The sequence below is a fragment of the Lepisma saccharinum genome, chromosome 15 (genome assembly GCF_977018435.1).
Source record: "Lepisma saccharinum chromosome 15, izLepSacc3.1, whole genome shotgun sequence".
NCBI classification, from domain to species: Eukaryota; Metazoa; Arthropoda; class Insecta; order Zygentoma; family Lepismatidae; genus Lepisma; species Lepisma saccharinum.
Window position 1 is genome coordinate 16,234,245 of NC_139243.1, and position 24,853 is coordinate 16,259,097.

The 24,853-nt window shown below is 36.3% G+C and overlaps 1 protein-coding gene across 3 annotated transcripts in view; it reads right to left on the minus strand.

The window, feature by feature from the left end:
• The window catches only part of LOC145999612 (uncharacterized), a 308,818-nt gene that overhangs the window by 214,925 nt on the left and 69,040 nt on the right, over nt 1-24,853 (minus strand). Inside the window, exon 4 of one of the 3 annotated variants that reach the window (XM_083136684.1) lies at nt 9,535-11,818. The exons of the other annotated variants lie outside the window; for them this stretch is intronic. Coding sequence (XP_082992810.1) covers nt 10,291-11,818 — 1,528 coding nt within the window. The 3' untranslated portion in view covers nt 9,535-10,290. Of the gene's footprint in view, nt 1-9,534; nt 11,819-24,853 lie in introns of those variants that run through there. 3 annotated transcript variants of the gene reach the window in all.

Consider the following 24,853-nt stretch of genomic DNA (forward strand, 5'->3'; position numbering starts at 1 on the left):
AACTAGACTACATTGCATTTTCCATGCGTATCATCGTCACGTCTTTCTTGGACAGGAACCGTTGGTTCCACACAACACTCCATACTGATTTTTTGGCCGTTTTTCATGGTGGTCTTAAACTTTTTGTCGGTAGTGTATGTATCATCATTCTTGTAAAATTTTGTCTGCCAACTAATGAACAGGTATGTGAGTATCGTTATTGTAGTTCGGAACCTAGTGTATTTTGACTTTGGCCCTATTTTCGTGCCTATGACATTGTTAATTTGATGCTACTTGTGGTGTTTGCTTATAGCATTAATTATTTCAAGCTCCACCTCATTCTCCTCGTTAAATTTTATGAGGAGGTTTTGTATCAGAATGTACGTGATGCTCAAGTCTCGATGCTGTGTAGGTAGATCCGGCAACCCTGCTTCCCCTAGCAGGAGAAATTTGTAACTCCACTGAGAAGCCAGGACTACGGGCGAGGTTTCTCACAAGGGCGAAAGCAGTGGTAATTGAGGCATACAGAGGAAGGGAGGTTCTCTCTCTCCTTCTTGTTGACACATCGGGGAAGGTGATCGGAAACCGGTCTAAAATGGATTTGACTGTACCTTTTTGACTTGTGATATTGACATGGAATAACCAGGTATAATTATGTAATTCATTTAGGTTTTCTTAAAAGACTAGTCCCTTTTGGATTATTTTGATTTTCGTAACAGTTTGGAACTATTCATTTCACCCATAATACTTATATGAAATATTCCATGCCGCTTTAGTACTGTCTAAGTTCAAACCATGATTTGAGAATATTCATGACGTAATAACAAAAGGTTCCAATCACCTAAACCAATGCTAAGTATTTATTTGTATGTGTTGCCTCTTCATAATTGAGTTTTAATAGTATGTATGAGAGATGTGAATTATTTATACATGTGTGTTTTCACCTTGTTCTGCATACATAAATTACTGGGAGGACATGTGTGTCAAATAATGGGGGTTCAGTTATGAATTGTATAAGAATTATATTGTTAAAATAAATTACTACGTAAAATGAAATCTTTCGATGTTCAGAATATTCTTTGTCGATCAACCATTCCAGTCTTAATGTACACTAGGACATGCTAAAATAACATTAAGCACAGGGGTTACTTTCAATGTGCTTGAATGATATAAATAATAAGATTAGAAGCCTTTCTCTGTATATTGTATTTTCTTATCTATTCCGTCGTGGCTAGATGATCACAAAACGGAACCAGATAACCGAACTGCTAATCTTGGGAAAAGGGAAGAGGATACTGTAATTCAGTGGATTCAGTGGGTACTCTTGATCCACGGCATTTTGTAAGTCAGCAAAAACGGAGGCCAAAATTAAAAATTTCTGTGCTAACAAGTAAATATAGTATATTGGATGAATGGTGATTTTTATCACAGAGATTTTGAATTCTTAATTGATTGGAGTAAGAAGTAAGAAAAGGGTTGCGGGTTGTATATTTCTCGCATATCTAGGATTATGTATTTGACTTGCTCTTTACTTCAAATGGGCCAATTGCTGATGTGAGGTGGTTGTCGGCTTAGTCATCATAAAAAGAAAATTAGTCTTCTTTTTTTCTTTCTTTCTTTCCATACAGGGTGATTTCTCGCTGGAGGAACCATACTATTGCTTATATAAAACCATGTTATTGAGATAATGACTTGAAAATTTATATACACTTACCTTCAACATTGCAAAACAGGACCTACCCATAACTGATGCGGAAAATGGCCTCCTTTCACATCCAAGCACCCTTGAATGCATTTCTACAAATTCTGGAATACCTTTCTGAAAGTGTTGACATTAACAGCTTGAATCTCTTGGTATATAGTATCTTTGAGTTGTTCGAACATCATGGTGGCTACAAACAAGCAGAAATGAAATTCCCTGACTTTTCCAGGTTTTCCAGGACAAAATTTACATTTTTCCCTGACAATTACAAACTAAACTAAATCGATGTTTTTGCAAATGGAAATAATAAACTCATACAGATCCAAGTATGGTTTTGTTGACTTAATTTCTCTATTCTCTATGATTTGAATTCAAACAGCAAAATAGTGAATTTGGAAAATTATTACAATTCACAAGCTAGGGAAGGATTACGGAATTTTGTCATATGCAGTAAGTTTAAAATAAAATACTTGATTACTTTTAAAGTTACGACTAAATGAGATAAGAGTGATTAAGAAAAAAAATGTAATTTATCAGTCTCCTTATACATTCTCGGTATTATATGTTGATATTTCCACTGAGGTTTGGAACCCTCTGCTTGCAACAACCATGAGTGCGGACTCATTTTTCAATGCATAAAGCTACTTCTCCCTTCTCTGTAAAGCAAACAACTTAACTCTTGCATATAAGTGAAACAATTGAATCGAACAAAATAAAGTGTCAAATTTCCTTACATTATCAATGGGATTTCTGCTTCAGTACAGTATATCCAAGTGAAGTACTGTGAAACTGACAACATGCAGTTATACCATTATTGCTGACGAAAAGGGTATGTATGTTTTAGAAATTTAACGCAAGGAATTTATAGAATTGCATTGTATAGGTACCTGATTTAGCTAACAACACATTAAAACAGGAACACTCTAATAATAAAAGCTTCTGAAAGTTCATATACGAGGGGCATCCTGAAAAAAGCTCCAATGGTGCCTATACGCATTACTAGTGGTCAGAGAGAGACACACACGCATGCATACCGATATATTATGGCACCAAAAATTAGTATTATATTTTTTTGACTTGTTAGTATTACGTTTCCCAAAATTCGCGTTTTTGTTTTAGAACATCCATCTGCCAAATATACCGAAACTTAATACTCCATTGTGCTTTTAAACTATTATTCTAAATTGTAGGTCACAAGGGCTACGTATTTTCGTGACAGTTTGATATGTTGGAACAGATTTTTGAGGAAGTAAAAGTAAAGTGCTCCCCTGCACTTTTCCATGAAGGTGTATAGGGGTGTGGAGTTAGGGCCCCACACTTTCTTCATCACGGCTGAAGATGGGGGTGATGTGATCAGCACCATGCTCCATGCTACCTTTATCCCTCAAAGTCTCCTCAAGCTACCAGCTTCATATGATGCTGGGTGGGTGCCGGAGTAGTTTGAATAGGTGGAAAACATCCCGGTTCTCCCCTGGAGGGGATCGACCCGAGTCTCTTGCATAGTAGTCAGATGCCCTAATGACTGAGCTCCATTGTTACTCGCTCGACAAATGCCGATGTTGCGCACTTAGCTTGGTAATTCAAAACATATCTCGTGCGACAAATACGAAGATGTGGCTCCCGTGTGACGGTAGATACGCACTCGATCTCCTGTTAGAACCCTGCCACTTTGCTCTGTGATGCAAATGGTTTTGATAGAAGTTAAAAAGATCGTGGGAAATATATGATTTAATGTGGCTGTCGGAATTATTCCATGTACGTATAACTCTATAGTTTACTCTTGAGTAAAATGTTGGAAAACTTGCATATTCTATGTACACAAACATGGCCTAGAAGAGACAAGAATGTTGGATTTCATGGAATTTTTCGTTGTTTTAGGATATTTATTTTTTAAAAAAATCGCTAAAAACGCCAACAATTCGCATTTTATGCCAAATTCGCATTATTTCGATATTTCGAACGGGCAAAAAATGTGTCCAGACATCACTGCACATTCCTAAACATAACATCGCAGCAATTACAATTTTCACGGTTTTGGCGTTTGCGAAGAATCAATGTCCCTACTAACCGGAAATCACTTTCCACCCCTCGTATAAATCAGTAGATGGAAAGTGAAAATTTAGCAGGGCTGGCAGAGAAAAGTCAATTCTTGAAGAAAGTGATTTGCTTTTATGATTGAATGATTCGAGTAAATATGATATTAGAATATTTACGTATTTATTATTAGTATTTTATTTCATAATATTGGATATTAACCTGACTCAGTGAGAGATTAATGACCATCTCTCATGAGTTTAAACAGACAAGACAGAGAGTGGCATTAATGTCATTGCAATACTAGTGTTGCAGTAAATTTGAGGTTGGGAGCATGCACTTGCCAATTTTTATAACGTTCACCAATGCAGGTTTATGTTTCACTTTCTCGTGATAGTATTCAAGATATATATCCAGTTTTGTTGGATTTTTCTTGATATCTAAGAATAGTGCAATGTCATTGTAAACTTGTGCGAAACCAGTAATACGTCAGGATGATGAAACAAAACCTTCGTAAGCACTGCTACATTCAATAAGGTGAAGTGAGCCAGAAGAGTAATAAAATTCCAGCAGCATATTTGCAGCCTAAAGCTCTTCTTGTTTATGCATGCGATTTTTGTTGGATGTTGCAGTCCATGCAATTTCTGTCGCATGTTGTAGTGAGATACTTTGTCGGGTGGCGATATTCGACAAGAATAGTATCTATCAATGGAACCTATTTGTTTCCATGTTCCTTCAGTTTGTCCAACAAAATGCCTTACTACGACGTCTGACAACTATGGGACGGTGCCACCCGCTCTTATCCGCTCCATCTGTTGACAAGTCCCCTTACTACTCCCATACGGACAAGAGAAAATGATAATTGAATGCATTTTCCACGTAATATTTAGAGGCTTAACCTTTCTTCCCCCGGTGATACCATATGGTATCATCAGAGTAAGGTCGTACTGGCCCGATGATACCATATGGTATCATGGTGCTGAATACGAAATGAATGTGCTTTTTGGACCTTCATACTCTTATGTTTGGGTGGAGCAAGCCTGGGAAATTCATACTGATGACCAACCTCCTCCCCTCTCCGCAACATATCCATGCCACATTTCCGAACAGAGTTTCACATTTTGGCTCATTATTCAACTTGTATGGCACTCAGGAAAATGAAACATGTTTCAATCTCTTTGGAAACGTCCATTCTTTGAAGAGAATACTAAGGTTTGCGCCTTCTCCCGAAAATAGCGGGAGAAGAGGGGGCAAACTCCAGATTTTTATTTTTTTTTCATTGAAATTCGGTGGTCGCGCCCCCAAACCCCCCTTCCTCGGTTCGGCGTTCTGAATTGTACACGGTTGCATGCTATGATGTTTTAGCTGCAAAACAAAACTTATCGGAAGTAGATTGCTCTCATAGTGCCCGAGTTATAACAAATTCCCTCCAAAAACGCAAATTACCTATTTTTCGTAAAAAAAAATATATCACATTTTGGCTTATTATTCAACTTGTATGGCACCCAAGAACATGGAACATGTTTCATTCTCTTGAGAAATGGCCATTATTTGAAAAGAATACTAAAGTTCGCGCCTTCTCCCCAAAATGGCGGGAGATTTTTGTTTTTTCCATTGAAATTCGGTCCGATGTTCTGAATTGTACACGGTTGCATGCGCTGATGTTTTAGCTGAAAAACAAAAGTTATCCGAAGTAGATTGCTACAATAGTGCCAGAGTTATAACAATTTTCCTCCAAGGAATGTTCGAATTTAAAATTCCCGCCGAGAAGCTCAGGCGAGAGAAATTTCTCTCTCTCCCTCCCTCTCTCTCTCTCTCTCCTCCTGCCATCACTGGTTTCTGGCGCCGTGGTTGTGTTGCGCATAAAAGGGGCCTAAAAGTTGAGGCCGAAACTTACGAACGAGATTTCCTGTTCCCGTGCAGAGTTCCATAATGATATCTTTAAATAAATAAATAAATAAATAAATAAATAAATAAAAAATAAAAAAGTCAATGAAGACGAAATTCCCTGACATTTCCCTGACTTTTTTTGATACCTCAAATTCCCTGACTTTTCCCGGTTTTCCTGGTCTGTCGCCACCCTGAACATGCAGGGTTTATTTTTTAACACTTTGCCCTTCAATTGGCCCTGAAGAAAGAAGTCTGCATGCATTATATTGGCAGATCTGGGTAGTAATTCTTGCACAAATGACACACACTAATCACATAGTCTTGCATTCATTGCAAATCTTTGAAACGTGGAATATGGGAGATTAGTCTCTTAAGAAAGTTTTCATAGTGCTTTGGACGGCAATGCCAGCAATCTATTCTTCACATCAAGTATTGTTTGTTCACACATTTTGCAGCCTCCTGCATGTTGTGCGAGCCATTATCTCCAACTTTTTAACCAATTTCGGAATGCAACACTTCGAAGGTGCACATCTTTTAAAAAAATCCCATTTGAATAATCCTGTTTGCCAGTATTAACAAATGAGGTACACATAATACTGTTCAACTATATGCATTGTTATTCATGCAACTTTTAACTGCTGACATAGGGGAATGAGGAAAAAAGGCAAATAAAAATCACTGGACAAGTCCATTATATGATGAAGGGTGCGAGCTGATTTGCATTTATCTCAATAAAAATTTTCATGGGCAATAGTTTGTTGCCTCCAGTGAGAGAATCACCCTGTGTATTTGATAGTAGCTCTACATTCATGCTCCTCATGTAACATGCATACATAAACATAGAATTTCATAGTGACAAATTATGAAAATATGTCTTCACTATATGCCTTCAGTGAACAATTATACAATGCAGACATTACACATGATTTACTGAATATATAAGCACATAACTTGGTCGACTTCCATTCGTACATTATACAATTGAGTTTGAATTGATAGGCTAATCGGCACTGGACCTACAGATTAAAGCGGGATCTGAATTACTGTGCAATGTGCACCCAACAGGTATTGAACCTGGGACCAGTTATTACAAGGCGATGACATTACCACTATGCCATTGGAAGGGCCCTGCAAATTCTAGAATTAGGAGAAGCTTTGCATGTTTTACATGATCATCTATACAGGTGTTTGTCCTTATTTGTTCAACTTCTTTATTAACAGCATTTAAAATATGTGAAGTTGCAGATCCATATCTTTTGTATTTCCAAAATTACAGGGGTGCAAAATGTGCGGTTTTAACCATTTCTTCAACATCTTGTTCACTTTAAATTACATCATCTTGGCAATCAGAGCACCTATAGAACTAATTCAGATATCATTGGAAAGGTATTCAAGGCTCTTTTACATGAGATATTACATGCCTATGGTGAGGTAAGGTATATATATTTAAAAAAAAGCAACAGTGCATCGACCGTAAAATTGCAGGATACGAAAATGGCATCTTCGATGATGAACGTTTGCCGTTAAAGTGCTACGAAAATAAGATTTCTTTATCGGTCCGTAATCACAATTACTGCAAAACCATTCAGGAATAGCCCCACTGACCATTCAGGTAAGGTTAGGTTAGGTTAGGATTAGCAAACTTATTTAAAATTTGGGGTTGTAGTAATATCAGGAATGTATATTTCGTTTTTTTAAGTATTGGAAACACAAAATCTTCCGGTAGATAATGAGCAATCGTGCGTTTATCAGTACGTGTGTTGTTTATACTGTGTTATTAAGTTGGTGTGCTAGTGTTTTATTGTGTGTTATTGATATTCATTCATTAGTTATGCCGCTAAACAAATATAGTCTTGAACAAAGAGTTTTTATGTACGATAATTACATGAAAACGGATTCTTGCAGAAAAATGGTCAGGCAATTACGAGAGACAGGAATTCTTGAACCTAAGAAACGTGTTGTATTGCTGTTGAAGGAGGTCATTTTCAACACCTCTTATAACACAGGAGGTTAGTGATCATCATTATTATTACTTTTAAATATCATTTTACGCTTTCGGTTTGCTTTATGCGCCGGGATGCTGTCTTGCATTTCTGTCAACTGAGGATAAAGTAGAGATGTCAACTCCAAGATTAGATGTCAGAAATAAGGTGCCAGAAATATTTGTATTTGGGAGGACACCTTTTCCAGCATCCTTGCGACAAGGTACGTGCTTATTTCAATTGTAATTGTAACTGTAATTGTGAAAAGTGGAAACATTACAAAACAAGCGGTTTCTGTTACGGATTTCCTGAATGCAATTTGCCGGGACCTGTTGAATGAAGAGGCTGCCGAACGGCTGACACTCTGGCAGTAAACGACTGAAATAACCTACCTGTACAAGCACGTACTCATGGATGCCCATGGGTCAAATCTGATAGCATAGTGGTAATGTCATTGCCCTGTAATCAATGGGTTGGACCATTGTATATTTTTTAAAATCAAACAACAGAATTCACTGCTCTGAAAGTAGTGCATTTTCAATACAAATTGCATCTAAAATTATGTATTTTATTATTAATTAATAATTACAACTATTACTTTATTAATTTATATTACTTTATTTATAGGGCAATTCACATGGAATTGCCCCTATATCTATTGACAAAATTAAAGACAAAGCAGAACTCATCAAAAGCACATATGCCCTATGAAGCAATTTAACTTGGTTTAATTTCTGGCTTCACACTGCAGTCTTGCAAATTACGAAATGGAACTGTAAAGATTTTCTCTATATTTCCAGGGAATATACTTATTCCACATGAATCTAAAACTTCAGAAGTACAGTGATATTCATAATAAAACATACGATATTGCCGTACAAATGGATTTAATATAACAATAAAACAATTTACATACAAAAATATAACATTTGGATGTTCAAACATTAAAATCTCAAAAATATGTTTTCAATTTTGTCTTCCATTAATACCAGGTTCTTATAATTAAAGTGACGGTGTTCAGAGTGGTACAGCACGGGCTGTAATGAGAGTAGCAGTATGAAACTTTGTAGATATGCTAATGAAGCAATGCGCTCGCGAATTATGCAACAACAAAAAAAAGTTCCAATTCTCACCACCAGGGTAAAAAATGGCGCTGTAAGCAGTCAAAACGTGGAATTTTCCGCAACTCTGACATCGAAGTCGTTGACATGGCCTAACCATTGGTTGAGCTCCCTCGTTGTTGTTGGTGATGCTTGTTGCTTTTTTTCGTTTAGTGATGTGAATGTTTGCCGAACATTAAAAGTTTGAATTTTTCCATGTAAAAAGCAATGGCTATTGCGAAGAAAGACCGTGCACTGCTAGTGAAGTTGTTTTACCAGAATGGGAGCAATAGCAACGCTGCACTGCAGAAATATCGCCAACAGAAAGGGCTGAGAAGAGGGTTAATGACCGCATCATCTATAGGCAGTTTCCAGATGCATGGCCTTCCAGATCACCCGACCTTAATCCATGTGACTTCTTGCTGTGCGGATATTTAAAAGATTGTGTCTATCAGGGACATGTCCGGTCTCTGCCTGATCTGAACGCTAGCATACAACGACATATGTCGTTCAGATTTCACCAGACATGCTGCGAGCAACTTTCGACCATGCCGTGTTACGAATGCAGCATGTTGCTGAATTGGGAGGCCATATTGAACAGTTCTTGTAACCATAGTTCCTAATACACATGCCAGAACCATTGCTCTCATGTGTTTGATCTTTCCTGTCTTTTTCCTGTAACTATACCACATTTTGACTGCTTACAGCACCATTTATTACCCTGGTGTTGAGAATTGGAACTATTTTTTTTATATATAATTTGCAAGCGCATTGTTTCATTAGCATATCTACGAAGTTTCAGACTGCTACTCTCATTACAGCCCATGCGGTACTACTCTGAACACCGTCACTTTAATTATAACCACCTGGTACAACTCATCTATTACCTTAAAAATGTAGCTTTTCATGCAAAAGATTTGTTAATTTTAACAATAAATTACTGAATTGAGTCATTACATAACAATTTCAAACCATATTTTTAAAGAGAAAATAATAAGAAAGAATAATATATTCAACATTTTTCACCACATTTATAGATAGAAGGGTTTGCGTCAAGAGCTTCAAAATCATCAATATAGCATTTGCAAACCAGATCTTAACAAACTAGTTGTACAAAATGAATTACAAAATATGAATCCCGCAACTGTTGAGTGTTCTTCTATGAATCTGTGTGTACGCAATATGATGAATCATAAATAAAATGATTGTTATGTTATTTTACACTGCATTTCTTTTAGTCTAATCATAAATCAAATTCTTCTTCAATAAAGTGTGTAATGGCTTCATGTCGAAGGTGTTCTAATTGTCCTACAAACATATGAGGGTTTCAGAGAACAAAAAGTGTTCAACCTTGAAAAGGTTTAACTTTGCTGTGAAGCCTCAAATGCTCACTAACATCTGCTTTACAGAAAAAAAGTTGTTGCAAATTGAACAATTAAAAGGTTTCTCTTTGGTGTGAACTCTCTTATGCATATTAAGGACAGATTTACAGGTAAAATCTTTGTCACAAATTGAACACTTGAAAGGTTTCTCTTTGGTGTGAACCCTCATATTCACATTTACGAGAATTTTCTGGGCAAAATCCTTGTTGCAAAATGAACACTTAAAAAGGTTTATCTTTGGTGTGAACCCTCATATGCATATTAAGATGTCCTTTACAAACAAAATCTTTGTTGCAAATTGAACAATTAAAAGTTCTCTCTTTGGTGTGAACACTCATATGATCATTAAGGGTACTTTTCCGGGCAAAATCTTTGTTGCAAATTGAACAATTAAAAGGTTTCTCTTTGGTGTGAAGCCTTATATGCATATTAAGGTGAGATTTACAGGTAAAATCTTTGTTGCAAATTGAACACTTAAAAGGTCTCTCTTTGATGTGACCCCTCATATGCATACTAAGATCTCCTTTACGAACGTAATCTTTGGTGTGAAACCTGATATGCCTATTAAGGCGAGATTTACAGGTAAAATCTTTCTTGCAAATTGAACAATTAAAAGGCTTCTCTTTGGTGTGAACACTCATATGACCATTAAGGGCATATTTCCGGGTAAAATCTTTGTTGCAAATTGAACAATTGAAAGGTTTCTCTTTGGTGTGAACACTCATATGATCATTAAGGGTATGTTTCCGGGCAAAATCTTTGTTGCAAATTGAACAATTAAAAGGTTTCTCATTGGTGTGAACCCTCATATGCATATTAAATTTACTTTCATGGGGAAAATTTTTGCTGCAAATTGAACAATTAAATAAGTTCTCTTTCTGGTGAAGCATTACATGGATTTTGAGACCACATTTATAGCCAAAATCTTTGTTACAAATTGAACACTTGAAAGGTTTCTCTTTGGTGTGAACCCTCAAATGTGTATTAAGGTTATTTTTCTGGGTAAAATTTTTATTGCAAATTGAACACTTAAAAGGCCTCTCTTTGGTGTGAACTCTCATGTGCATATTAAGGCGATATTTACGAGAAAAATGTTTTTCACAAATTGAACACTTGAAAGGTTTCTCTTTAGTGTGAGCCCTCATATGTGTATTAAGGTTAATTTTCTGGGCAAAATCTTTGTTGCAAATTGAACACTTAAAAGGTTTCTCTTTGGTGTGAACCCTCATATGAACATTAAAGATATCTTTCTGGGCAAAATCTTTGTTGCAAATTGAACACTTAAAAGGTTTCTCTTTGGTATGAACCCTCATATGTTTTTTAAGGCTATGTTTCCTGATAAATTCTTTGTCACAAAGTGAACAATTAAATATTTTCTCTCTGGTGTGAACCCTTCTATGTATATTAATATTATCTTCATGAATCAAATTTTTCTTGGAAACTGAGTGATTAAAAAGCTTCTCTTTTGTATGGACATTAGTATGGATTATGAAATTTCCTTTGCCAAAAATAATTTTGTTGCACATGGAACATATGCATTGATTCCTGCTGCTATCACACTTTGAATTCTCAAAGGTTTTAGAGTATTTTTGTGAAGGTTCAGGCTCAACATTTCCTTCCTTATTGACACATTCTGTATTGTCTTTTGGCTGCTCTTGTTCACTTAATTTTCCTGAAGGTACTAGCAAATGGGTAACTGACTTTGTGACATCTTGGCTCTGTCTTTTCATACAGTTCTCGTTCAGATATCTGGAAAAAAAAAAAGAATAAGATGCAAATGTAGTATTTCTTTCTAAGCAGTTAATATGTACTTGGTACTTTCTTCTGGTACATTTATTGTAATTAGTTTAGGGTTTTAGTTTTCTTCATTTACCTTCCTCTATACAACATGGTTACTTCATCTGACTTGCATTATCAAATACTCAAAAACCTAAAGAAAATCAAAAAGGAGTGACTAAGAGTGCATCAGAGGAAAGTGAGGTACAGAACAGATAGGTACATGTGTACCTGCAATTCCCGTGATGTGACTCCTCTCCTATACTACCAGGATGCCCTCCCTCATTCTTATTGGGAAACAAATTATGTTTTGTTTTTCGAATAATTGAGCTTCATGACATTAAAGCCGCTACAGTAATCACTGAGATGTGCAGGTCATTGAAAAGAAAAGATAGTAGAATACGCTGTCAATAAGGACATACTTTGAAAAATGTAAATATGTTATCAGTTCAACAAAATGTTTCTCCAACTCGGGGCAAACATATTAAGGTCAATCTATAATTATTTGTACTTTTGCAGTAATTCAGTTTAGGTTGGTCTTACTGCTTTCTGCATGTCAACAGTGTGCATTGCTCTTGCATTAGCGAGTGCATAAAAGTGAAAATTCCTAGCTGGGGGATGCTCTATTTTAGATCCCAAAAATTTGTCCCTAGTTGTTATGCATTATCTAACCTACTCACCCTAAATCTAACGTAACTCCAGATCCGACTGCTAAATTTGGTTGAGTTTTGCATTAACAGCGTTATGTATGAAATACAATTTTTTTTTAAAAAATGAATTGTAGCTTTCCTGGCTATGTGATTCGAACAGGTGTTCTCAATTACCAGGCAGGTTACATTGGAGTTAGCTTCCAACATTTCAAGCACATACATTGCTCTCATCTTCAGGGAATGTAAAAATGGAGACCAGTGTAGGTTAATATACATGACTATAGTGTCTTGTTTTTACAAAGGAGTTGGTTCCAGGTGAGACTGAGCTGGAGTCCCATGTCCCTGTTGAGATTGGTGCTTTCCTGTGAAATGGCTATGGCTTCCATTACACATCGGTCCCAGTAAACGGCACATTTGGCTATTATTTTTGTGTCGGCAAATCAAATCCTGTGTCCCTCGGTGATGCTGTGTTCCGCAAGTCCTGACTTTTCTGGTTGAAATAATCGGATATTACATTGATCTTCTTTCCATCGCTGCTCAATGGTGCATCCCATTTGGCCTATGTATGGTGTCCCACACCTACAGGGTATTCGGTATACTCCTGGAATGTGGAGTTCAGGTCATCTTTGACTGAACAGACTAGGATCTTGGTTTTCAGTGGCAGCTTGTGAATGGTCTTCAGCCCATGCCTAGCTAGAATTCTGCTTAACTTAAGGAAGGTTGGTTGGGAGCATCTTTCAATGCTTCATGTTCAAAATGTTCCATGTAGAAGTTCGTGATTTTGAACGCGAAGCATTGAAAGATGCTCCCAACAAACCTTGCTGCTTCTACAGATATGTGGATGTCACATTCGTCATTTGGCTACATGGACGACCGGCATTACATAGTTTCTTGAACTTCCATAACAAACTGCATTCAAATATCAAGTTTACCATGGAAATAGAAGAAGATGGCTGCCTCCCATTCCTGAACATCCTAATCCGCCGCAAACCAGATGGCACCCTGAGACATAGTGTGTACAGAAAGCTCACCCACACTGACCTGTACCTAAATGCCAATAGCTTCCATCACAAAGCACAACGCCTTGCTGTTCTGAACACTCTAGCCCACAGGGCAGTAACAGTTTCTGACCAGGAGAATCTACAATCACAATTCACTCACCTCAGAACCAGTCTACAGGAGAATGGATACAACATCAGAGATATCACCAGGGCGATCAACAAGGCAGTTTCATTTCAGCAGAGACCAAGCATGGATAACAGTGTGGCCCTTAGAAGGGCTGATTCTTCACAGCCCAGAGAAGCCGAACATGAGGACGAGGCCCTTACAAGGACCGATACTGCATCGCACAACCCCTCTACCAGTAGCAACACAGGACAAGAAAGCCCAACTGTAACAGTTTTACCATTTGTAGGACACACCTCCGGAAGTTAAGCAGAATTCTAGCCAGGCACGGGGTGGAGACTAATCACAGGCCACCACTGAAAACCAAGATCCTACTCTGTTCAGTCAAAGATGACCTGAACTCCACATTCCAGGAGTATACCGAATACCCTGTAAGTGTGGGACACCATACACAGGCCAAATGGGATGCGTCATTAAGCAGTGACGGAATGAACATCAGCGTAATATCCAATTATTCCAACCGGAAAAGTCAGGACTTGCAGAACACAGCCTCACTGAGGGACACAGGATTTGATTTGCTGACACAAAAATAATAGTCAAATGTGCCGGTTACTGGAACCGATGGGTAAAGGAAGCCATTGCCATTTCACGGGAAAGCACCAATCTCAACAGGGACATGGGACTCCAGCTCAGTCACGCCTCGAACCCAGAGCGAGCCAATAGTCCAAACTCCAAAACATTACAGTAATGTATATTAACCTGCTCTGGTCTCCATTTTTACATTCCCTGAAAATGAGAGGAATGTATGCACTCAAAACGGTGGAAGCTAACTGCAATTTAACCTGGCTGGTAACCCGAGAACACTTGTTCGAAAATTTTTAAAAGAAATTAAAAAGATCCATAATTGAGAAAATGACTAACAAAATCTTTACATCACCTTGACATACACATGTAAGAGTTCATGTGAAAGAGCTCTTGAAGACCTTTCCAGAGACATCTGAATCACTTCTATAGGTACTCGATATATTGAAATTTAAATTTTACAAGATGCTGAAAGATATAATCAAAATTGCATACTTTGAACCCCTGGAATTTCTGAAATGCAAAAGATATGGATCTGCAACTTGGCATATTTTCCTACCTCAGTTTGCCCTTTCAGTATGCAAATTTCAAATTAATCAAAATACGAGGCGCATCCAGAAAGTAAGTTTCCCTATTTTTTTAAAAAAACAACAACACAGTTTCAGGAAACCATTTATTGGCAACAGGTACAGCAAAGGTTCAGCTATTTTTCAACATAGCAACCACCAGAATTGAGACACTTGTCGTATTGTGGTATCAACTTTTGGATCACACTGTCGTAGAACTATGCCGCCTGTGAATGGAACCAGTGTGACAGACGTCTTCAGCTCTTCGTCATTGCCAAAACGCTCACCGGAGGACAGGAATTTCTTGAGGTGCAAGAAAACGTGAAAATCGCTGGGAGCCAGATCAGGACTGTAAGGTGGGTGATCAAACAACTCCCAGCCAAATTCCGTCAAAACAGCTGCTGTGCGCCGAGCCGTATATTGACGAGCATTGTCATGGAGGAGCATAACACCTAGAGCAAGCATGCCACAGCTCTTGTTTTGAATGGCACGTCACAATTTCCTTAGTGTTTCACAGTAATGGTCAGTGTTCACCGTTTCACCTCTGGGGAGGAAGTCAATGAGAAAAATGCCCTTCCTGTCCCAAAATATGGTGCACATCACTTTCTGTACTGACAGCATCTGTTTGAATTTCTTCTTGACCGGAGATCCACTATGCCGCCAATGCATTGACTGCTGCTTGGTTTCCGGGGTGAAGTGCGAAATCCACGTCTCATCGCCCGTGACGATCCTGTCGAGAAAATCATCGCCGCCATCATGGTACCGTTGCAGGAATGTCAGTGCTGCTCCAGAATGTTTCATTTTGTGTTCGGGTGTCAGGTTTTTCGGCACCCACCTGGCACACTATTTTTTGAACAGCAGGCGCTGCGTGACAATCTCATGCAACACGGATCGTGATATCTGCGCAAAAAGGCTACTCAACTCCGTAATCGTGAAGCGACGGTTCTCTACGATGCGCTGCCGCACCAGCTCAACCAGATCATCAGTGATGAGGAACAGACGCCCACTGCGCTCTTCATCATGGACACTTTGACGACCTTCCGAAAACTGCCGACACCAGCGACGCACCATCTGCTTACTCATAATGTTCGGCCCATAGACCTCACAGAGCTGACGATGAATGTCAATTGGTGCAATGCTTTGCGCATTCAGGAACTTTATCACTGACCGAACCTCGCATGCGGCGGGAGAAGGAATACGAGCTTCCATTTCGGACCACTGCTGCCTCGCTATTGGCGCTGGGCGGGATCTGTCCGCCTGGCATATGATTGATACGTCTTAGCTCTGCTGCACATGCCCAATTTACACGGCTCATTATGTTTACTTTCACGGGAAAAACATAGGGAAACTTACTTTCTGGATGCGCCTCATATGTATGGTTGAAAAGTGCCTTTATTAGTTGATTTCATGTGGAATTGCCCTGTATTCATTGACAAAATTAAAGACAAAGCAGAACTTATCAAAAGTGTAATGATAAACCAAGGTTTGGAAGGTTTTTAACTTGGTATAATTTCTGGCTTCAGACTGCAGCTTTGATAATTACAAAATGCAACTGTGGCTCAGTCGGTAACGCATCTGACTACCATGCTCAAGGTCCCGGGTTCGATCCACGGCCGGTTCAAATCCGGGAACTTTTCAAACGTTGGAAGCGGCCCCGGCACCCACCCAGTGTCGAATAACATGGGTACCTGGGGGAAAACCTGGGGGGTAAAGGTGGTCAGGGGCGTGATGCTGATCACATCACCCCCACTCACGACCGGATCAAGAAAGTGTGGGGCGTTACCCTCACATCCCCTATACGCCTTCATGGCGTAGTGCTATGTACAGGGGAGCACTTTACTTTACTTTTTTTGCAACTGTAAAGATTTTCTCTGTATTTCCAGGGAAACTGAGCATTCCACATGATTCTAAATCTTCAGAAGTACAGTGATATTTATAATAAAACATACGATATTACCATACAAATGGTTTTAATATAACAATATTAGAATTTATGTGCAACAATTCATGTTCAAATATGAAAATCTCAAAAACTAGTTTCCAATTTTGGTTGTACACTATTTTTCCATATAAATGCAACTCTGTTATCATCTGAAAAATGTAGCCTTTCATGCTCAACATCTTTTAAATTTTAACAATCAAGTAATGAATTGAGTCATTACATAACAACGTCAAACCATATTTTTAAACAAAGAGATATTCAACATTTTTCACCATATGTATACATATAAAAAGTGTTTGCATCAAGAGCATGAACATCATCAGTACAGCATTTGCAAGCAATGTCTTAACAAACTAAATGTAGAAACTACTCAAAAATATAGATTGCCTTATTACAAAATTAATTGAAATCCCACGCAGAAGGTAAAATACAACTAAATATATTTTTGACCATGTTGTACGTTAGTTTTAAATTATGATTCTGAATGTTGAAACATGGAATTCACTAAATTTAATGTTACATTTTTTGCTTATCATTAACAAAAATTATCATTAATACACAAAATTGACTTGAAAAGCAAAATTAACGAAATTGAAACAAACAGCAAAAATAAAAATATCAGAGATTTATATAAAGGTGTAAATGAGTTTAGAAAGGGGTGGCAACCTAAAGTAAACTTGATAAAAGATAAAGACGGTGATTTTCTAGCTGACCCAAGCAATATTCTAAATAGATGGAAGAACTACTTTAATGACCTTTTAAATGTCAATGTAGGAGATAAATCAGAAGTAAATGAAGTACACACAGCAGAACCTTTAGTTCCAGAACCTAACTTGACTGAAGTTAAAGATGCTATTAAAAGGCTAAAGAATAACAAAGCACCTGGCATTGATTTAATATCAGCTGAGTTAATTAAATATGGTGAAAATTCATTAATATATCAAATTCATAAATTAATTTGTTTAATATGGAATAAAGAAGAAATCCCTCAACAGTGGAAAGAATCCATAATTGTTCCTGTGTTTGAAAAAGGTGATAAAATGAACTGCAATTATTACCGTGGAATTTCTCTACTCTCAACAACATACAAAATATTATCTAACATTCATTTAACAAGACTAACCCCATATGCTAATGAAATTATAGGTGATTATCAATGTGGATTTAAACGTAACAGATCAACTACAGATCAAATTTTTCACATCAGACACACACTTGAAAAAATGTGGGAATATAATCAAAATGTCCATCAGCTATTCATTGATTTCAAAAAGCATATGATTCGGTCAAAAGAGATAAATTGTATAATATATTAGTAGAGTTTGGAATACCTAAGAAGCTTGTTAGTATGATAAAAGTATGCACCAGTGAAACAGAAAGTAAAATTCGTGTGTGTATTAATATGTCTGACAAATTTACAATTCATGATGGGTTAAAACAAGGAGATGCATTATCTCCATTGCTCTTTAATTTTGCCTTAGAATATGCTGTTAGGAAGGTAAAAGAAACTAAAGAAGGACTAAAATTAAATGGTGTGACTCAGTTGTTAGCATATGCAGATGATGTAGACTTACTGGGGGATGATGTGAATACAATTAAGAATAATGCTAAAATATTTTTCAAAACTGCTAAAGAGATAGGTTTGGAAGTTAACAAAGAGAAAACTAAATATATGCTTACAGGCCGAAACCAAGTGTTAGGTAATAATCAAAATCTAATTATTGATAACAACTCGTTTGAAACAGTTTCCAAATTCAAATACTTAGGAGTAATATTAACAAATGAAAATTATATTAAAGAGGAAATAAAAAGTAGGCTTAATTCAGGAAATGCATGTTACTTCTCTCTTCATAAACTTTTGTCTTCTCGTTTAATATCTAAGAAACTAAAAGTTAAAATATACAAAACCGTAATTTTGTCTGTAGTATTTTGCCATATATTACAAATTCAAGCTATTCAAATACTATTATGAGTATGATAACCTACTGAATCACCTAGAAATAGACAGACTTGATGTCAGAGCTGAAAAACGAATTTTATCTTATATGGAAGGAATCTTGGAGGGAAAATATATCGTACCAAAACTCCTTCGAATGATATGCCTTAAGGTGAAATCATATAATTTGAGAGGAAATAGCGAATTATTATGTCTGGATAAGAACTACAAAAATAACAATTATGTTCTGTATCTCATAAACAGCTATAATTCGAATACTGTGAAATAGATAGTGATAACGTTGTTAAAACCATTTCAATGACATATATAAGGATAACTATTTCAGAACTCTTTTATAGTTCTATAGATGAAATGTAACAATTGTACTTTTGTTTATGCATTTTTAAAATTCTAGTAGTTTTAGGTTATGTTTTGCTAAATATTTTCAAATGCTCTGTAGTCCAATACTTTGGTTTTGGATACCTTGAAATATGTAACCTTGTAACCATGTAACATGCAACACTGCTGTATTAAGGCTGGAAAGCTGTTCTCGGCAGTTTAAAAACACTTTTAAATAAATAAATAAATATGGATGTGAAACTTGGTCCCTTACATTGAAAGAGGAACATAAATTGAGAGTATTTGAAAATAAGATCCTTAGGAAAATCTTTGGACCTAAAAGGCATGAGGAGACAGGTGAGTGGAGAAGGTTACATAATTTAGAACTACATAATTTGTATTCATGTCCAGATATTATCAGAATAATTAAATCAAGAAGACTTAGGTGGGCAGGCCATGTGGCACGAATGGGAGAGGAAAGAGGAGTTTACAGGATTCTTATTGGGAAACCTGATGGTAAGAGACCTGTAGGAAGGCCAAGACGAAGATGGAGGGACAAAGTTGAGATGGACCTAAGGGAAATCGGTAGGGATGGAAAAGAGTATATAGAACTTGCTCAAGATAGGGAAAGATGGAAGGCCTGTGTTGCTGCAGCCATGAACCTTCGGGTTTAAGAAGGTTAGGGCGTTAGTTAGTTAGTTACACAAAATTGAAGCATTTAATATACAAGAAACAGCACTGTGCCTTTAACTAATGACCTGAATTATTGATATCATTAAATATATCAAGTTGTTATATATTTTACACTGATATTTGTTTAGCATACTTCATGCACATTTAATGTAAAACTCTGAAAAAAGAATGCAACTTAATTTAAAGAGTGTGATTCCTCAAAACATTAATTTCTTTTATGATGTTGCATAACTCCTCTAAATTTATTGATTACTACATAGCATGTTTCAGGAATGTAAATAAAGACGTAAATGTGAATTGAAAAGTTTAATAAATTATAGTCATGTCTAAGCGTGATGAATCTACGTTAGTTCAAACTGAATCAGTGATACTTTTGTGGAGTCGAGGTATCTCGTGAAGTATGTAAAATATTATGCAACATTTTCATGGTGTGTAAATATCATGGAAAAGTTGCAAAAATGTGAAACTTTCATTACCATTGCGCGAACAGTGTGTGGCATTAAGTTGGCACTATATATATTTACATTGCTGAAACATGCTATATAGTAATCAATAAATTTAGAGGAGTTATGCAACATCATAAAATAAATTAATGTTTTGAGAAATCACACTCTTTAAATTAAGTTGCATTCTTTTTTCAGAGTTTTACATTATATGTGCATGAAGTATGCTAAACAAATATCAGTGTAAAATATATAACAACTTGATATGTATTAATCTTTCTTTTATTATTTAAAGATATCAATAATTCAGGTCATTAGTTAAAGGCACAGTGCTGTTTCTTCTTTTGTATATTAAATGCTTCAATTTTATGTATTAATGATAATTTTTGTTAATGATAAGCAAAAAATGTAACATTAAATTTAGTGAATTCCATGTTTCAACATTCAGAATCATAATTTAAAACTAACGTACAACATGGTCAAAAATATATTTAGTTGTATTTTACCTTCTGCGTGGGATTTCAATTAATTTTGTAATAAGGCAATCTATATTTTTGAGTCGTTTCTACATTTAGTTTGTTAAGACATTGCTTGCAAATGCTGTACTGATGATGTTCATGCTCTTGATGCAAACACTTTTTATATGTATACATATGGTGAAAAATGTTGAATATCTCTTTGTTTAAAAACATGGTTTGACGTTGGTATGTAATGACTCAATTCAGTACTTGATTGTTAAAATTTAAAAGATGTTGTGCATGAAAAGCTACATTTTTCAGATGATAACAGAGTTGCATTTATATGGAAAAATAGTGTACAACCAAAATTGGAAACTAGTTTTTGAGATTTTCATATTTGAACATGAATTTTTGCACATAAATTCTAATATTCAACATTTTCATGGTGTGTAAATATCATGGAAAAGTTGCAAGAATGTGAAACTTTCATTACCATTGCGCGAACAGTGTGTGGCATTAACCCTTCAAGCCGGGAGTTAAATACCCATCAGCCGCTGCAAGAGGCGGTAATTTTAAATCACCAAAACAGCAATTTTCGCATAATGTCACAAAATCGAACATATCTTAAAAACCATTTGCTCAATTAAAATGAAATTTTCAGGACTTGTAAACAAAACTTCACACTACACAAAAATGTATAAATAATGACATTTATACTATAATAAAAAAATAATAATAAAAATAAAAACTTACATGTTGCACTTACAAAGTACTCCTTCTGTCTTCAAATTTACATATGAGTTCAAACTTGTCCCTTGATATCGTTTTAGGAAATATTGGGGTCTCAACAGATGCATCTTTACTAAAATAACTCTTTATAGTTGGTTTTTGAACTATACCATAAGCATAAATATTCCCAGAACAAGATATATTTCTTCCACGGCAACTGGTTGCCATTTGCGCATTCGTGAACATGGTTTCAATGTGCATTGTTCAATATAAGTATCGGCATATAAGTTAGTTTCTCTGACAATGAGTTCTACAACTTCTTTGTCAAAAAACAACAAAAAGGCATCAAGAACATTATTGATTGCTTTTTGGGGACCACACAATCCACACAACGCAAGTTTATTTGCTTTGAAACAGTCATCAACTTCTCTCCAGTTTCAGGTTACATTCGATGACGCAACAGGTGAGGATGTAATGCCATCTAATTCACTTTCACTATCACTGACACTATCTACTTCCTGTTCTGCATACTTTACTTCACTTTAATTTTAAGAGAAAAATAGAAATTTTCCCGCATCCAGCATACAGCCTGGACCTTGCAGCCTGCTACTTTTGGCTATTTCCACTTTTAAAGGCCACTTTACGTGGTCGTCATTTCATGACGAACAAAGAAGTGATCACCGCAGCACAGTTTTCTTCAGTTCGCTACCTGACGACAAATTTTCAAAGACATTCACAAAGTCGCTGGAGCATATGGACGCTTGCTTAGCTGTCAATGGTGCCTATTTTGAAAAAGATGTATGTCTACTCCATATGGCTGATTCTGAATAAAAATTTTGTGGTTTGTAATTTTTTTTGTTTCATTTTCATGATTCTTGAAGGGGACCATGTACATGCTTGTCTTTTAACTGCTACACAGTCACGACTTTTTGACCTATTGCGCTCATTTTGGTATCAATCGGCAGCTAATGAACTAAATTTTCACCCTAGTACATTTGCTAGCCAATGGACGAGGCTGTTTTCCTATACAGGAATTAGTCTCACCTTCTCTGTGACAGCCTTTGTATATCATGGAGACAATATCGTCAATATCATGATACGGGAAAAATATCATATCGTATGATCTGTGACAATATTTTCTTGACAATATATTGCGATATCAAATTTCAGATATCGTCGATCCCTAATCATCAGCCCCAGTGACTATTTTTGTATTCCTTCTGAAAGTTGCTCGGAATGTATTTATTTTTTTCACCACAAATTCCTTAATTGCAGTCAGTTCCACCTTCACGACATATGTCAATATGTTGTTTATAGCACTGATTATGAATACCTTTCACTGTATTAATCACATTTCACCTTCCATAACAAAGTATGCATAAAAACCAATGAAGAAAATCCATCCAAAACCTTATTTTAACTTATTTTCAACCATCTCAATGAAACAGAGAAGCAAGCTCTGCACATGCACGACTTGGCCAGACTGGTGCAAAACTTTCATTCTTCCATCCACTTTCATCTTTCCTCCTTTACTACTTACTTGCATCTTTCTTCTTTTCCACGTACTCTTTTTGTGGATTTTGTGATTTAACTTTAAACCATTTTCTAAATGCATCGTTTTTGTTTTTCACTGCCTCTCTAGTTCTTTCATTCCGCAATGGTGTTTCTCTCTTCTTTCTTATCTTGCTTGTCCTTCCACCTTTTCCGCTCCCTCTACTAATTCTGTTTTAATTCTTATCCATTCTGTTTTTACTCCTTTGGCACTTTTGTTCGCAATATTTCTTGATGTTTCTCTTTTATCATCTTATCCTTCAATTTTCACACTCTTATCCCTCTCTCTTGTTCCTCCCTTCTATCTTTTATTTTCCATCTGCTCACATCTCCTCCTAGTAGCCTGTCCAAGTTCTCACTGGGTATTATTTTAATGTCGTTCATTATCTTCTTTACTTGCTTGTTTACCAATATATAATATATCTATATATACATTTTTATCCACATACATACATATATTAATGGGGAAAATCTTTGTGACAAATTTAAAAAATAAAGGGTTTTTTTTTTTGCATGTGTCCTCATATGTGCATTGAAGTTTTCTCTACAGCCAAAATCTTTGTCCTTTGACTTTTCTTTGCTGTTTATTAAGGTTATCTTTAAGAGTAAACACTTGATAACAAATTGAACAATGAAAAGGCTTCTCTTTGCTGTATTCGGAATCCAGTTCTGTTTAAAATCACTGCTCAAATCAAACTCTTCTCAAATCTTCTCTTCAGAGTGAATACTCAAATGAACACTAAGATCTCATTTAAAAAGAAAATCTTTGTTGAAAAATGCCTCTGTTTGGAGTGAAGAACTCTTATATGTATATTAAAACTTCCTTTACAGACAATCTTTGTCACAAATTGAACCTTTGAGAGGTTCACTTTCGAGTGAAGCATCATATGTTTATAAAAGCTACCTCTCTCAGCAAAATCACTGTTGCAAACTGAACACTTAAAAAGATTTCCCTTTGCAGTAAAGTCTCACATGCTCACTAACATGTCCACTTTGAGTAAAACTTTTGTTGCAAATTTAACACTTAAAAGGTTTCTATTTGGTGTGAATCCTCACATGCACACAAAGAGATCCTTTCCGGGTAAAACCTTTATTGCAAATTGAACACTTAAAAGGCTTCTCTTTGGTGTGAACTCTCATGTGATTATTAAGGTGATCTTTACGAGGAAAATGTTTTTCACAAATTGAACACTTGAAAGGTTTTTCTTTGGTGTGAACCTTCATATGGCTATTAAAATTATCTTTCCAGACAAAATCTTTGTTGCAAATCGAACACTTAAAAGGCCTCTCTTTGGTGTGAACTCTCATGTGCATATTAAGGTGATCTTTACGAGGAAAATGTTTGTCACAAATTGAACACCTAAAAGGCCTCTCTCTGGTGTGAATCCTCACATGCGCATGAAGAGCTATTTTCTGGGCAAAATCTTTATTGCAAATTGAACACTTAAAAGGCCTCTCTCTGGTGTGAATCCTCACATGCACATGAAGAGCTATTTTCTGGGCAAAATCTTTATTGCAAATTGAACACTTAAAAGGCCTCTCTTTGGTGTGAATTCTCTCATGCACACGAAGAGCTATTTTCTGGGCAAAATCCTTATTGCAAATTGAACACTTAAAAGGCCTCTCTCTGGTGTGAACTCTCATGTGCATATTAAGGTGATCTTTACGAGGAAAATGATTTTCACAAATTGAACATTTGAAAGGTTTCTCCTTGGTGTGAGTCTTCATATGAACATTCAAGTTATCTTTCCGGGCAAAATCTTTGTTGCAAATTGAACACTTGAAAGGTTTCTCTTTAGTGTGAACCCTTTTATGCATATTAACATTATATTCATTAATCAATTTTTTCTTAGAAACTGAGTGATTACAAAGTTTCTTCCTTGAAAGGAAATTTCCTTTGTCAGAAATAACTTTCTTGCACATGGAACAAAAACATTGACTTGTGCTGTTATTGCACTTTGAATCCTCAATATCCGACTTGGTTTTGGAGTATT